The sequence below is a fragment of the Henckelia pumila genome, chromosome 4, assembly GCF_033568475.1.
Source record: "Henckelia pumila isolate YLH828 chromosome 4, ASM3356847v2, whole genome shotgun sequence".
NCBI lineage: Eukaryota > Viridiplantae > Streptophyta > Magnoliopsida > Lamiales > Gesneriaceae > Henckelia > Henckelia pumila.
In genome coordinates, this window is record NC_133123.1 from 204,945,206 (window position 1) to 204,961,429 (window position 16,224).

Below are 16,224 nucleotides of genomic sequence, written 5' to 3' on the forward strand. Positions count from 1 at the left end.
ATGAAAAAAATAATAAATAAAATAAAATATATAAAATAACAATCAAGTGACAAAATAGCAAGAGAGAAGCAAAATTGGAGAGTTGAGAGAGTGGATGTGACACAAGTAAGAAATCCATCGTCTAGTTAATAAATATAACCCTAGCTAAATAAATTTTAGCTGACGGTTTTTGAAAAATTTTGATAAGCCCTAGATAGAATAGTTAAACAGAAATTTAGAATATGACAAAAAATTAAGGAATTACACTTGAAGTAGTTTGTTGAAGATAAATTATATGCTATATTCACTCCATTAGTTTGTTGAAGATAATTAAAATCATAGTTTAATTAATCGCATTTCAGGTTTTTTAGAACCTTTCATAAAATTATAGATTGCAGTACAAGCGAAAATGGGGTGACAACAAACAAGGCAATTTATTAAATCCACCACTCTTAACGATAAAACATCAAGAATATTAAACTCACATCTAATTCAAAGAAATCAGGGGTTACTTCAAGAAATGCATCATCCTATTCGGTCACTACTAATTGTTGAGATGTCCGTCCTTCTGCCTTTGCCATCTCCTATCATAATGCAGATTCTTCCCCTGCCTCTGCTATCCAATAAACTTTTACATTTACGACTACTACGAAAGCGACAATAAAAAAGAAAGCCCAAAAATGGTTGCAGGATTTTATCTTTCCCGGGGACAACAATGATTGGCGCTATTTTACAATTATGGAAGCAGAGTATTCACTAATGCCACCCTGCAGCACGCTGAAACGAACAAGATGAAGGAAACAACAAGAATTTGGTCATGTATATATGATGAAGCATGTGATTTTCCAAGGGATGAGAAGCAGCTGATGAGAAGGACCTTTGAATCAAACTTCGGCCCCTGGTGTCTTCAACCTTTCCGATTCCTTGCATATAATCTTTCCTGCATCTCCTCCTACAATTCTAGCTTTCGTCTTAACCTATTCAACCAAAAATTTTAATACCATTGGCTTGTCACATAGATAGACAACTATATAAATGTCATTCATGTCAGGAAATTCATGATGTTTCTTGTTTAAAACTCAATTTCACCAAGTTACCATTATACAGAATCAATCAGGCAAATGCATTTAGATGCAATAAATGAACACAAGTTTCGTCCAGTAATGTTTCCATTAATAAAATTAATATGATACTTTGTTTAGAATTTTATCCCTCTATCCATGCCAAGCTTTGATAAACAAAAACAAAAATTAACTCCATTAGGTTCTGCGTCATCTCAAAAACATCAAAGCGAAATCAAAGAACTCATGAAACCACAGCCACAAAAAATAATTCCTTCCACATTACTCAAAATAATTTTTCCAATCTGCGAACTTTTATGGGTAACAATGCCCCCACAGACCAGATCCGGCCACACCATTAATCTACAATCGGTCACCTGAAAACTGTGAATCCTAAAATAATTCCATAATCCAACGACGGATCCAATTCAAATTCAAAGTCGTTGCCATATTCATGTCAATTTCTAATACCAGATTTCGTAAATTACCTTCCACATTCCTCAAACTGAATTAAACCGATCAAAGTTTATTGTTTATATAAATTTAGATGCTCAAATTCGAAAAAAAGGAGGAAATTAGGAGGAGTATTTTATATCACAGCTGTTAGAGAAAACAAATTTTAAAGAAATGGAGAAATCCAAAATAAAATAAAATATATTCCGATTCGATTCAAGTTCAAAATAACTTTTCATATCAAGTTAATCGAACTCTTGGAGTCCAAATGAAACCATGTCGAAAATACCAGTAAACAAGGAAAACCACTTTCAAAAATTAAAAAAAAAAAAAAAAAAAAAAGCAAAAAGAGAGAAATCAAAAGAAATCAGTGGGAATGAAAATCAATGGAGAAGGTGCTCAGGTAGAAAGAATGGATTAGATAATTTATCCTCAGTAATCGTCAGATTAACGAGATTATATTCAAAACCTCATCATTGCACCTTCTCTATTAACATCAATCAATCAAAGTGAGTGCCTTTTGTGCTCACTCAGAAGCAAAAAATCAATCTTCAACCTCAACTCAGCGCTAGGGTTTAATGCAATAGATTTGGTCTCTCCGTGTGAATTTATGGAGCGAGTCTTTTCGTTAACAAAGCCCTAATTTATGAGAAACAGCCCAAATAGAAGTAAGAACAATGCATATGGGCTTTGTTTGTTGAAAGGCCCGTTATTATGATTCAAGGTATTAACTTCATTAAATAAGACATCCTTAACTTTGGATACGAGTCCCATGCAAGATGAATGATATAAGAGCAACCACGGTGGAGGACATTTGAAAAATAATAATAACTTCTTTCCATCAGTTGCAATTTGTTTTCTTTTCTTTTCTTTTAAATTTTTTTAACGTTTATATTTTTAATTTGGTTGGTGTTTTTTAAAAAAATTGTACAACGGCTCATTTAGCCGTTCTCATTTTTTTTGAAAAAAAAAAATCATCTATAAATATATCATTTTAATTCTTCATTTTCATAATTTTTTAACCATATCTACTATCTTCCATCTCACACGAAACCTTTCACTTGTTTCAAAATGTCTGAAATCCTAGTCAATCCAACACAAAAAATATGTCATACAATATCGGATCCTGGTGAAGCTTTATTTATGACAGTAATGCAACAACATCGTATATTAGCTGAAATGATGGAAAGTTCTCATGGATCGGAGTAGACAAAGAATTAAGAAGGTCAATTAACAGAGAACTTGCCGCTGGACATACTCAGCTCCTCAACGATTATTTTGTTGGTAAGCCAGTGTATATCGATCACATGTTCCGACAACGATTTCAAATGAGAAAAGAGTTATTTTTGCGCATAGTCAATGATTTATAAAATCATCCAGGTGGATATTTCAAATAGAAGGAAGATGCAGCGATAAGAAAAAGATTATCGCCGCTCCAAAAATGTACAATTGCTATCCGTCAACTAGATTACGATGGGTGAAACAACTGCCCTTGAATGCTTGTTCAATTTCTGTCAATCTGTGATGCAAATATATGGAGGTACGTATTTGAGAAAACCCAATGCAACTGACATTGCTCGTTTGCTTCAAATGCATGATAAAAAACACATTTTTCCACGCATGTTAGGAAGTCTTGATTGCATGCATTAGGCATGGAAAAATTATCCGGTTGCGTGGAGAGCCCAATAAACACGAGACAATCATGGCTACCCAACAATTTTTCTTGAGGCAGTCGCATCAACTGATTTATGGATATTTCATGCTTTTTTTTGGAGTCTCTAAGTCTCATGATGACATCAATGTTCTTGACGCATCACCTCTTTTAATGACGTTTTGAAAAGAAACGCACTAGAGGTTAATTTTATTGTGAACGGTACACAATATACAAAAGGATACTACCTAGCATATGGCATATACCCGGAATGGTCCACTTTTGTGAAGAGTTTTTCGTGTCCCCAAGATCCAAAAAAATTAAATTTAAGGAAAGACAGTAGGCTGCAAGAAAGGATGTCGAGCGAGCATTTGGGGTGCTTCAAGCTCGTTGGGCAATTATAAGAGGTCCAGGGCGATCTTGGTTCATGGATAAATGCAAAGAAATCATGTATACATGCATTATTTTGCACAACGTGATTGTTGAAGATGAGGGTCATGCAATATCGATTTGGGATCACGAGAAACTAGATACATTTATAGCGAATCAAGTTTCAACCCCAGAATTTGGTGAATACCTTCGAAGAAATTCGGAGTTACGCGATAGTCAGGTGCACCATCAGATTCGTCACGACTTGGTTGAACACATTTGGAGCAATAAATTTTAGTTTGCGCTCCATGCATTCCAACTTGGCTCCCCCAACTTGATTGTCATGGATCCTAATTCCTTAAATAATCTCGATGACTAATTATGAGAAAAATCTTAGAACAATATGAATATTCGATAGACTTCTAGCTAGTGATTATTTATCAGGAAACATAGTTCATTTCCCTCTAGTTGGTGGTATCTTCTCGTCAATCAAGATATTATTGTCTTTATTAACCTTTGTTGATGTAGATTTATCTACTTTATCTGATAGCGTTCTGTCTTCAGTAATACATGTGACTATATCACTAGTGGATTGAGTTTGCATCCTATGATCAGTAATCTTCATAGCATCAAGATGGTATTTTCTTTCGACAATCTCTCTTTCAATAATAGATAATTTATCGTTGAGTGTTTGATTTTCAATTTGTGTTTGTATTACATAATTCCTTAGTGATTTGATAATCTTTTTTCCAATGTTATCTAGGAAAGATAAGTCAGATATCATTTGAATCAGTATCAACCCAGGCAATGGCGAACCCAGGATTTTTAGTCTATCCGAGCTAAAATTCTAAGCTACTGAATCCTTTAATATTTTGAATTAAACTACCCGGACTACCACCAAATTAAACCAAAATTATTCAAAAATTTTATATACAAAATTTAAAAAAATTTCGGGCCCACCCGAGCTAAAGACCGGGTGTGCTTGAACTTGGGTCCGCCCTTGAACCCAGGTATGATTGTCATATATCTTTCAAAAGGAGTGTTATTTATACTTTAAAATATGATGATCACACTCCACCTTCTATATACAATTTATAATTAGACAATTTGCCTTTAAACTAACTTTCCTTGTATTTAAAGTTTTTGATTTACTTTAAAAAAAAAAAAAACTCAAATACAATACTTTTGTATATCAACAACTAAAATTAAATATTTTTAAAAACTAATAAAAAAATATATAATATTGAAATATAAAACATTTTAATTTACAAAAAAATAATAATTAAAATTTAAAGCTTTGAAAAATACAAATTTTATTACAATTTGAGATTAAAATAATATTATATGTATATTGTTTTTTATAATATTTAATAAATCTATCAAATTATTATCAACCTTATATTAATAAAATAATTTATTATTTTAACTTAAATAATAAATATTAAATTAGATTATATATATCTATTTTTTTTACTTTTCAATGAAAAATGTTATTTGAAAAATATTTCAACTATAAATCTGGTCAATGATATATTATTAAAAGTTTATTAGCAATATATCATATATATATATATATATATATATATATATAAGATATTACGATTAAGTTGACTAAAAAAAAGGATATTACAATTATATATATATATATATATATATATATATATTAAAAGTATTAAAAGTATGATGAAAAGTAAGAAGAGTTGAAATCAAAATTTTATATGCACACGTAAGAAAATTCTGAAGCGATGGCAAACTTGAGGCTTTTCCAGCTACTTCTCATCTTCGCATTCATGTTTTCTATAGGTGTGGATCTATATCCTTAATTTCACATCGTTTTTTAATAATGTTTTGAAAAAATAACAATAATAAAATTCCCTAATATTTTATATATTTTTTTTTTATTTTTGGTGTGCAGACGTAGAAGGGTGGTCCAGGAAATGCAACACAGACATATACAAAGGTTGTGATTTCAGAATTGAACCGGATAATGAAAAATGCAACCGGAAATGTCTGCGGGCCGGTTGCACACGTGGAGGATATTGCATCGCCTACTCACTCCAGCCCCCAAATACCGCTTGCCATTGCGATTTTTTGTAGAAATTAATGTTGCTAATTAATTAATAATATTTTTGTGAAATTAAATAAATAACGTTTGTAATAACTACTGTGGAATTATTTGTATTTCCTTATATAGTAGAGAGTATAGACTCTCCTGATTTGTAAGATATTTGATTGTTGAATGTAAGATATTTAAAAAATGAGATATTTGATAGATGATATGGCATGATGAGCCCACAAATATTTGAAAGAAATATTTGTGTTATTGTGGGTGCCCTAAGAAAGATAAGATTAAAATATTTGGATAAGTTAATATTACATGATATTCTATAAATAATTTGAGTCAAGCATCAGACAAAGAGCTTCAATCCATTTTTTACAATTCGTACACTCAATAATATAATAATGGAATCAATAAAAAAAATGGAATCGGTAATGAATTTTGGTCCAATTTGGTAGGATCACTTGTCGTTGGTTGAGCCAACCCGCTTATTTGTAAGACATTATCTAATCTATTTTGATAGCTCTATTTGTCAAATTTGATTCAATGAAAGGTTCCGCGAGTCCCTCATTAAGGGGGACCTTTTTATTTTTAAATTTAATTTTAAGATTTTAAAATTTTGAACTATATTTTTTATTTGAAAAAATAAATTAGTTTTAAAACTATCAGTATTCATGTACAACAAAAATTATACAACAATTTTTACATCATAAAAAAATAAATATAAATTTTTTATTGAATAATGCTATATGTACAACTATTCTTACACCATTAAAAATTCAATATATCAAATCTCATGATATATTGAATACAAAATCTCACGATATAATATCAATATTTCATGATATTATAGCAAAATTTCATGATATTGTTTTATTATTTGTAGTTAAAAAATGATTTTATTATTAAAAATAACTTCATCAAATTTTATTTTTTTCTCATTTCTTCCGATATTAATGAAAGATTGAAATATAACTCTTTTTTAATTTTCATTTTCATTCTTATTCCATTTCGTAATTGATTCCATTAGTATTTTATTATTTCTAAATGTATCACTCATGCCTTTAATGTAATCGAGTGTAGTTTATTTAGGTAGTGTTTGTTAGGGAAAAAAAAATATTTATAATTACTTATTTATTTTTAAAAGTTGCAAACATCAACTTAATAAGGTTTGTAATTTGTGCAAATGTGAATAAAATTCCGAAATCAAGCTTAAATAACTAAAAAATAAAAATTATTGAGAGAGATATAGCTTTGAAATTAACGAATTGAATTTTTTCGAATATGTGAATCCGAAATAATGATATTATATTGTAATGAATAAATTTCTAATTTAAACCAACTATTTGCAAATATATTCCCGGATGATAATTATATATATAATTAACGACTTAAATCTTATGTGAATCCGGAATAAATGATAATATATTGTAATGAATAAATTTCTAATTTAAACCAACTATTTGCAAATATATTCCCGGATGATAATTATATATTTGCAACTAGTTGGTTTAACTTAGAAATTTATTCATTACAATATAATATCATTTATTCCGGATTCACATATTTGAAAAGATTCAAGTCGTTAATTTCAAAGCAATTTTAAAGCTATATAACTTGCAATAATAAGCACAACTAAGTCATATAAGTAAAATGACAAAGAAAAATATCTCTTTGCTCTTTGTTTCGATATTTTTCGCAATAGCTGTGCAGAGATGTTATGCACAAGAAGTAAGTTATTATTGTTTAATGACCATTTCTTAATTCAATAAATTGAATCCACTCCGGTCAAAAAATAAATTGAATCCACCTAACCCAAAAACTAGCTATAAAATTCTTCTTACCCCGAAAAAAAAGAGCAAAACCCTGTTTTGTGATTTTCTTTCTTCCTATCTTTTCTGCTAGTAGATGATTTATATAATATTGGCTATATATATATATATATATATATATATATATATATATATATATGTTAATAAAATAATTATTTTGAATTTTTATTTCAGTCATATATATGGTGCGTGAAGTTTCAACATGCCAGAGCAAGTTATTTGATAAAATTTATGACTTTCGCATGTGCTTCGCTTGTGGATTGTAGGCCGATTATGCCAGGGGGTAAGTGCTACCATCCAAACACCATCGATTACCATGCATCCTTCGTTCTCAATGCCTACTATCGTATGACGGGTTATTGTTGGTGGGACCTGGGTACCCTAACTTATGGAAATCCATGTAAGAAAATTATTTTCCCCCTATTTTATTATTTTATAATTTATATATAGTTGATTTTAAAATAACTATATATAATATTGCATAAAATTTATGTCATTATTTTTTAAATATAAGCAAGTTCGCAAAACCTTACTACAAGAAAATTTTCATTTTAGCTTTAGTTTAAATTTAGTTTAATGTAATTTAGTGATGTATATGTTAATTTTTTGTGCGAATTAGTATATAATTATACATATGGTATGTGTACAAGTATCTGAATTGGGAATTTCTTGAAGTCGAATAATTTGGTATGTTCAATTTTTTATGGGATTTATTGTATATTAAATTATGTTGTGTAAATTAGCGTATATAGTATTTGGATCATGAATAACACGATTTTTTTTAGTAATACTATATATATTATGAATTTTTCAGATAACATATTTTTATTTTTATTTTAATATTTTGCAGCTATCGGTGATTGCCATTTTTCTATATAAGTGAGGTGGAAAATAGTGTTGCCATAATATAGCACCGATGATGATCGGAATGTGGTTGGAAGAACAATTAAATAATAATTTGTTTCTCATTTGGGCTATTTCATTTTTTTTAAGAATATATCCATATATATATTTGTTCTTAATATTTTTCTTCCAGCGAATATATTATATTATATATATATATATATATATATATATATATAAATATAGTTCTTTTATGGTGTCCATGCAACACTATATGCCAACTTCATGCTCACCATGTACAATGCCCACCAATGATATAGCCTCCAATAGAATAGTGTCACATCATTGGTGGGCATGATAGGTGGGCACTTGAAAGAAACTATATATATATATAATATTTTTATAATCAGACCGATAATCGAACCGATTCACCATTAAAAAATGGTTCAACTGGTTCGACCGGTTCAACCAGACGGTTCAATCGGATTAATAAAAATTAATATTATATTCATTTTATATACTAAATAAAATAGTAATATATTTATTATTCATTACTTTTTAGGTTTAACTAAATTTTTAAAGATAAAATTTCAACGAATATGCAAATAAAAATCAAATTTCAAATTCTAAAGTTCAAACTTCAAATTACACATAATTTGAATATACATACATCTCATTCCCTTCTTTCTAATTTTCATTGATATATTCAGAAGAAGTGACGGATTTTGATTCCAAAGTCAAATCCAATTGGATGGCTCAAAAATGGATATAATTTAGATCCGGTCCGATAACATGACTTGGCCCAGCCCAAACCATGAGAAATTGGGGGCAATTCCGGAATCAGGTTTTTCAAAATGCGTGAGTGTATATACTATATAAATATATAAGTGTTGTTGGGTCGGAAGGGCAAAGAGACAAGCGCCGTACGCCGAGCGCTTCCCCGCGAGAGAAGGGGTGGCGTGCGCGAGAGAAGGGGTGGCGTGGTATTCCATGGGAGAGGTGCACGTTAGTGGGATCTACACACATTAATCCATTGGGGACTCCATGACCGCTTTGCTGTTCTAGTCTTGCAGCCAAAAGCGAGGAATTGTCGTATATTTTTTCTTTCTTTTTTTTTTTTTCATTTTTTCCTCGGTCCCCCTTCGCATGAATTTTGCATTTATTAATAATCGGCCGGTTTACCGGTTTTTACCAGTTTTCCCGATTCGATCCGGTTTTTACCGGTTTAACCATTTTTTCGGGTTTTAGCATGTGTCCGGACCGATCTGGCCGCCAATTTCCGATTGAACCGGTCCGGTTCTGACAACAATTTGTTAATGAATAACACTTATATAAGACAGTTTCATTTGTGAGACGGGTCAACCTGAGTAGGTAGGGGTGCAAACGAACCGAGTCTATTTGTGAGCTTTACGATCCCGCTCAATAAATATTTTATTCGTATTCGAGCTTATCGAACTCGAGCCGAATTCGAACATGTTCGAACTTTTTTTCGAGCCAAACTCGAGCCAAAATTATTCTGTTCGATAGTTCGCGAATAGCTCGCGAGCCTTAATATTTAATTAATATAATATAATTATATAATAAATATATATGCATTTTGAACATTTTCAAACATTTCGAGTTTTTCGAACCATAATATTCGAGCAATAGTTCACGAATAGGTTCAATGATTCGAGCCGAACTCGAACTTCATTTCGAGCCGAGCTCGAGCCAAAATATTTGAAATTATCGAGCTTCGAATCGAGCTCGAACTCGAATATACTCTTATCGAGCCGAATTTGAGCCTTAAAATTTATCATTATTTGGCTCGATTCGGTTCGTTTGTACCCCTAAGAGTAGGTGCCCGTAAGGCCAATTGTTTGAAGGATATTATTGATTCTATGTACAAACAATCATTATTTAATAAAATTTATCTTCTATATATATGGCAATCTTTATCTCTATACTCATGCAAGATGCATTGATAAAAACCTTGAATATACTATATTGCATGAAAGATGAGACATCATTGGATGATAGTCATGAAAGACATCTTTATTCTACTGTATATTCTAAACATAGTTCATAGTCGATTAAGACGCCTAAAAGAAGGAAAAGGGTCACTTGAGATTGAGATTATCATCTGTGATGTGGAGTACCATGTTTCATTGGTAATGGACAAAGTATGTCCGAAGCATACAAGTGGTGACACATAGGATGTGTTCATTTGAACAACCCTCGTAGGTCTTTCCAAGTGGTTATCAGTTTTCGAGTGGATGAATTCCTGATTATGGTTCTACACTATTAGTCCTTATGACCCGGTACAATACTAGGCTCTGTGTACTAATGCTGCACTTTGATCAGTTTACTGGCTCCAGGAGAGCACCACAGTGATATGGTTGGGTGTAGCTATGACATACATAGGATTCTGTGGTTGTAGTCGGAGATTCATCGCACATTTATGAAATGTTATCCTATATGATCTGAGGAAATGATAGTGTATTCAATCTCTTGCCAGAGCATTATATAAGTTTTATGGAAATAGTTTCTCTAGTTGCATATAGGATATCACTATGTATTATCCAAGAAGATATAATATAGTTATTGAATCAAAGGCAACTCTCGATATACCAATGTTTGCTGATTCGATCAGGATATATGAGATAAAGAGACTGTATTGTATGTTAACCATAATCGACTGGTTCTTGCAGGCACTATCAGTGATACCTAGGGAATCATGCGGTGGTGTTATTTGACGCTCTTACCATGATTTGATGGGTCAAATTAGAAATGATTTCTGACATTTATGACCAAGGAGTTGATACATAAAATGGGGCTAATAAGGATAAGCCCATATAAAGGAAAATTTTCTGAATCACAAAGAGTTGTGAACGCACGACTAGCTGTATCCCTGAACCATTGAGGATCAGACAAGTACTGGTTTTTCTGTTCCCATTGAGATAATAAATTCAAATAGTTGAATTTATGATAAAAAAAAAAGTTTGATTGGATCAAATAGATAAGCTTGTAAACGAGTTTATAAAGCTTATAAAAATTTTGAGAGCAAAGTAATTGGTGCATGATTAAGAGACTTATAAGAGAATAAGTCTATCACGTAAAATTAATTAAGAAGTTCAATTAATTTTTTTGAGTTGAACTTGAATTTAAAAGGCCTATGAAATATACATATATATATATATATATATAAGTTAGGAGTGTCGGCCATTATGGCTGGCTGACACTCAACTATTATTTGTTATTATTATATGTATATTATATATATATATAGTTTCGCTCATTTGATAAATTTTATGCGTTTCGCATATGTTTCGCTTGTGGATTGTGAGCCGATTAAACCAGGGGGTGAGTGATACTATCCAAACACCACGGATTATCATGCATAATTTGTTCTCAATGTCTACTATCATGCAACGGGTTATTGTTTGTGGGACCTCGGTACCCTAACCTATGAAAATCCATTTAAAAAAATTATTTTCCCCCCTATTTTAATATTTTATAATTATAATATATATATAGTTGATTTTAAAATAACTATATATAATATTGCATAAAATTTATGTCAGTATTTTTTAAATATAAGCAAGTTCGCAAAACCTTGCATGGCGCTCTTGTCATGATGATAACTTTCACGAGTACTTATTGATCATATATATTCAATTGAGTTTACAAGTTGAATTCAAGTATTAAAATTGCTATCTCGAGTTCATGGATGCATGCGCAGATTACAATTATAGTCGACAACAAAACAGCAATACAAGCTAAGGACGTCTGTCTTTGCTTTGAGCTACAATGTTAAGCTTAAAAGCCTCAACTCTCCGCTGGCTGTACCGCTTAAAGCTAAGTACTCCGTCATCTGTTGGTTGGGAGTTAATCCAGTGTCCATCTTCTCACTGCGGAGTACTGCGCTCTTGCAGACTTATTACTTCAAAAATTAAAGGGGTGGCCGTCCTATCCTCTGACACCACTCACGGCTAATCTCCCAACCACGCAAAGCACCTAGACGCGCCTCAATAAGATAGCATACAATTTGACAGGCACTTCAAGACACCAACCTTCTATCAGTTACAATTCGACAGGCACTTCAAGACACCAACCTTCTATCAGTGCATGGTCTCTCACCCATTCCATCTTCATGGCTACAACTTCTTCATAGTTGATCGGATCCGGGGTCGGGAACTTTGATCCAAAGAACGACCCTACTTGGTTGATCCACCTGAAAGAAACATGGTAGGAGTGCCCACCGGTGGCTGGACTGCCATAAGGTTAATTCAGAGCCGATAATCCGGGTAAGTGAAAACTCCTCCTTACTTAGGTAGTGTTTGCAACCTCTAAATATAAGTGATTATGGATTTTTTTATTGCAAAATTGTGACGAAAAAATCCATAATCACTTATTTTTAGAGGTTGCAAACACTAACATAGCTCACACTTTATCGACCCGAAAATTAAATTCATCCCGTTTTCATATTTTTGATGATCATTTAGGGGTTTGGTTGATGCATTGGAACTGCATACTAGTTGGGGAATGAAGACAACATTATTTGCAGTAGAGGATGGACAAAGTCCAGATTTTTGGGTACTGCCTCCACCAGAGGATCTTTCACCTTGTTAACTCACCCTATTAATTGGATTTTTTACGCATACTTGCCAAGTCTATGGTTGTTTAATTGTTTTACGTATTCCTTGAGGCAGAAATCAGGCATTATTTCCCATTTTATCAACATATAATATGAAGTTGTTTGGCAAAGTTTATATGAAATATTGTAAAAGTTTTTAGGCTCGTGAAATATTGTAATTATTTACATGTTCGAATACTTTATTTTATACTTCAAATGTCTAGACAAAACACGTTGACCAAAATTATTTATATGTTCGAATACTTCATGTCACTTTATTCCAAATTTAGTCCTCCCATTATGGTAATCAAGCGAGCGCCTTTGAATCGATAAAAGCCAAAGTTTCCTGATTCATTTCAGATTCAGTCGTTCACGTTAGGGTGTCTGTATTACCATGTGTAACCGATCATCGACATCATGAGATAACTACATTTCATGTGGAATCAAAACCTATTCATTTTTCATGCAAGTTTAGCTCTAGAGAGAGTTTTTTTCCTGGTGCTAGCATGGACTAGTCAACGAATTAAGATTGTCCTGAACATAACATTTTACTGCCACAATCAAATCACTGCACACATCCTAACCATATACCATGTGCTTGTAATATCCACATTCAAGTGCACGTGAATATCATAAAAATGAAGGAACAATACCCATGTACTAAAAGTCTTTAAACCCATCTCCTCATTCCATCTTCAGATTCTTCCCAAATCAAAAACCAGTCCACATTCAGTCAGCTCGGGGGTCTCGGGAACTAGCAGCAGGCTTTTTCCCTCGGTATGTCTGATCAAACAAAAACCCATCAATGTGTAACATCAAAGACTAATAAAGGACGGCTAGTTTCTTGCAAGGGTGTAAGAAAAACGGATACATAATAAACAATCTCTTCTCCAGATTACCTGTTTTCCGATGTTGAATGGGATGTATTTATACTTGATCATGTGCATGATCTGACGCTTCATTGTCAGCACAAAAAGAACGAACCAGTAGAACAATAAGATAGGCCAGAATACCGGGACATCAAACATGGAGAAGAAGGTCATCAGAAATGCTATACAGAAAGCTTTGGTGATTGCATACCTGGAACATTAAAATGCAGAAAAAATGTGATCTACACTCTAAAATCAATTGGATATCCCAACTGAATCTGTGGCACATTAAACAGGTTCACCAAATGATTAAACAATAAAGGCAGAATATGGAGACCGATTATTTCATCCGCAGATGCATAATGAAAACTATTTATGCAGAAAAAGTAGGGATGATTTAATGACACCATCAGTCGACAGTTTCTCTCACATAGTATCCAAATTCATGCATAAAAGCGTAAATATGGTTCACACTCACATAATAGCAGCTACCATGTTCGTCGCTCGCAGAAGATTACTATTTACTAGTAAACTGGTAAAGTTTCATTAAATTAACCTCTCAACATTGATAACAGCTCCATGTCATTTTCCAGGTGACCCACACGTGTTTAAAACATTAACATGTACTTTACAAATCATAATTAGCAGCGATTTATCGGGTAATGGAACCATCCTAAAGGCCCATAGTGTTCTCAATTTTATTATCAGCTTGGAAATTAGGTAAACATGGAAAATATTAAAGGTCAGAAGTTAAACTATACTAAAATAATTACCAAAATTTGAACTCGGGAAGGCGGCGAACGAATGGTTTGAATTCATCAGATCCTTTTGTGGGCAGCAGAGGTCTATCAGACTGTTCAAGTTCCGGGTCAACAAGAGGTGACAGAAATCCAATAAGAAGATTTAGAATGTAGATCCCCAAACCATAGGAAACAATGTAAAACCCTTGAAGAGAGTAAACTCGCAGAGCATAAACAAAAGCTAGAGTGAAAGTTCCAGTCCACCGGTAATGTGCGTGCGGAGTAGATTTATCTAAATAGTACTGGAAAAGTTGAGATAACTCATGCCTCTGCTGGTTTAGTGTGGCAGTTGCCGTTGAGGGCCCATCACCTCCACCCCTCTCCATCAATAATAATCTTTAAAAAACTATAGTTTTGATATAGCACTTCAATCAGACCAACAACCTACAGCTGACAAGGACCAACATGCTTTAAGAATCGTAAGGCAACACATTATCCCTCAGGCAGCTGGGAAAAATGCATTTCAGCAAAACTAAACAGCTGGAAATCTTTTATATGCTTTCATCCAAGAGACAAAATTGGAAAGTTTTTGAGATGCTAGAAAACAACGCCCACATTTGCAAAGAATACAAATGTTTCTCCCAATAGAATACTCCATTAACAAACAATGGTGGGTCAGTGACACGGTGTTTCTTAAAAAGGATACCTGAACAACAGGACGAAGTTGCGAAATACACAGACCCACCAAGTGAGACCTCAACATAGAAAGATCAAACACGTAAAAGTCATTTAGCGAATGAAAAAAATATTAAGCACACGGCCAGTTTTTTCCAATTTTTTAAGCCCAATAATACACTTCGACTTGAAATGCAACTTCTGCTAATAAATGAATGTCAATCCATAAAATATACCGAAAACAAAAACATTAATCTGAGTATTGTATACATTGTCAATGACTTTCCTTCGATTAATCCTAATGAAAAAAGAAATATTTGTGCAAATTGAAATCAACCCTAATTTAAAAAACTCAAGGAAAGTACAAGTACATTTCACAAAACCGATCTCCAATCAGAAAATTCAATGTTGGAGAGCAGAAACTATCCGCATTCCATGAGATGAATAGGTTAAGCATTTTTAATAAAAAATTTCCAAATATTTTTATTCTCGAAGAGCTTAGAAATTAGGTTACCTCCAAGCCGGTGTATGAGGATTCGGGGACCTTTTCGTCGCCCGTCGGTGGAGATATAGGGAAAAGGGTACCTGAGCCTAAAATTACCAATTTTCTTTGCTACGTATAAATAAAATTCTGTTAAAAAATTAAAATTGGATTTTTATATATATATAAATCTTACCATTTTTTTATAAACCCATTGATTATTTTAACTTCAATTATTGTAAAACTCGAGTCAAACACAATATTATGCAAGAATAAAAGTGTTATAAGACCATATTACGTGTTAATTTTATGATATGAATCTTTCACACATTTCGTAGGCCTGGCCAAGGACCGGGTCAAACCCAGACCTGAACTGTGGTCAACGGATTTGACCCGAAACCACGTTTTAGGTTTTAAAAAACCGTTGACCCGACTGTTCCGACTCAAAAAGTTGGTTGGCTTCGACGGGTTACATCCAACGGCCTCGATCATTGATCAAGTAGTCGTTGGAGATCAACGGTCACGATGAAGTTACCGTTGTTGACTCGCAGAGTCAACCCAGCGAGCCGATCGGTTTTTAATTTTTTGTCCAATTTT

General features: G+C 32.7%; 1 protein-coding gene, 3 long non-coding RNA genes and 1 other non-coding gene across 7 annotated transcripts; 2 read left to right on the top strand and 3 right to left on the bottom strand.

Annotated features, from left to right (window-relative positions):
* Window positions 1-394: 394 nt before the first annotated feature.
* Window positions 395-2,087, bottom strand: LOC140865968 (uncharacterized). The gene is made up of 3 exons (XR_012144768.1): window positions 1,529-2,087; window positions 857-956; window positions 395-756 (listed from the first exon to the last, which is right to left on the bottom strand). It is a non-coding gene; the product is annotated as an uncharacterized lncRNA (long non-coding RNA).
* LOC140870247 (small nucleolar RNA U30) lies at window positions 1,891-1,974 on the bottom strand. Its single transcript, XR_012147217.1, has one exon. It is a non-coding gene; the product is annotated as a small nucleolar RNA U30 (small nucleolar RNA).
* A 497-nt stretch (window positions 2,088-2,584) lies between the features above and the next one.
* LOC140894645 (uncharacterized) lies at window positions 2,585-4,396 on the top strand. Its single transcript, XR_012153881.1, has 3 exons — window positions 2,585-2,777; window positions 2,874-3,033; window positions 4,277-4,396. It is a non-coding gene; the product is annotated as an uncharacterized lncRNA (long non-coding RNA).
* A 2,830-nt stretch (window positions 4,397-7,226) lies between these two features.
* Window positions 7,227-8,379, top strand: LOC140859812 (uncharacterized). Its single transcript, XR_012143539.1, has 3 exons — window positions 7,227-7,303; window positions 7,579-7,804; window positions 8,255-8,379. It is a non-coding gene; the product is annotated as an uncharacterized lncRNA (long non-coding RNA).
* Window positions 8,380-13,382: 5,003 nt separating this feature from the next.
* LOC140864546 (protein RER1A-like) lies at window positions 13,383-15,756 on the bottom strand. 3 transcript variants are annotated; one of them, XM_073268798.1, is made up of 4 exons: window positions 15,661-15,756; window positions 14,505-14,921; window positions 13,762-13,942; window positions 13,383-13,645 (listed from the first exon to the last, which is right to left on the bottom strand). In XM_073268798.1, exons 2-4 carry the CDS (start codon window positions 14,855-14,857, stop codon window positions 13,592-13,594), a joined length of 588 nt encoding a protein of 195 aa, XP_073124899.1. In that variant the 5' UTR covers window positions 14,858-14,921; window positions 15,661-15,756; the 3' UTR covers window positions 13,383-13,591. The 3 variants fall into 3 exon arrangements, with proteins under 3 accessions (XP_073124899.1, XP_073124901.1, XP_073124900.1); XM_073268800.1 differs by having other exon boundaries at window positions 14,505-14,915; window positions 15,661-15,755; XM_073268799.1 differs by lacking the exon at window positions 15,661-15,756 and adding an exon at window positions 15,178-15,202.
* Window positions 15,757-16,224: the final 468 nt, after the last annotated feature.

What these genes read in the sequence shown, in the direction of transcription:
- LOC140864546 (XM_073268798.1), bottom strand. Translation starts at nt 14,857, where the DNA reads ATGGAGAGGGGTGGAGGTGATGGGCCCTCAACGGCAACTGCCACACTA. An exon ending in CTTCCCGAGTTCAAATTTTG is followed by an intron (nt 13,943 to 14,504) that starts GTAATTATTTTA and finishes TTAATGTTCCAG; the next exon opens with GTATGCAATCACCAAAGCTT. An exon ending in CATTCAACATCGGAAAACAG is followed by an intron (nt 13,646 to 13,761) that starts GTAATCTGGAGA and finishes TTGTTTGATCAG; the next exon opens with ACATACCGAGGGAAAAAGCC.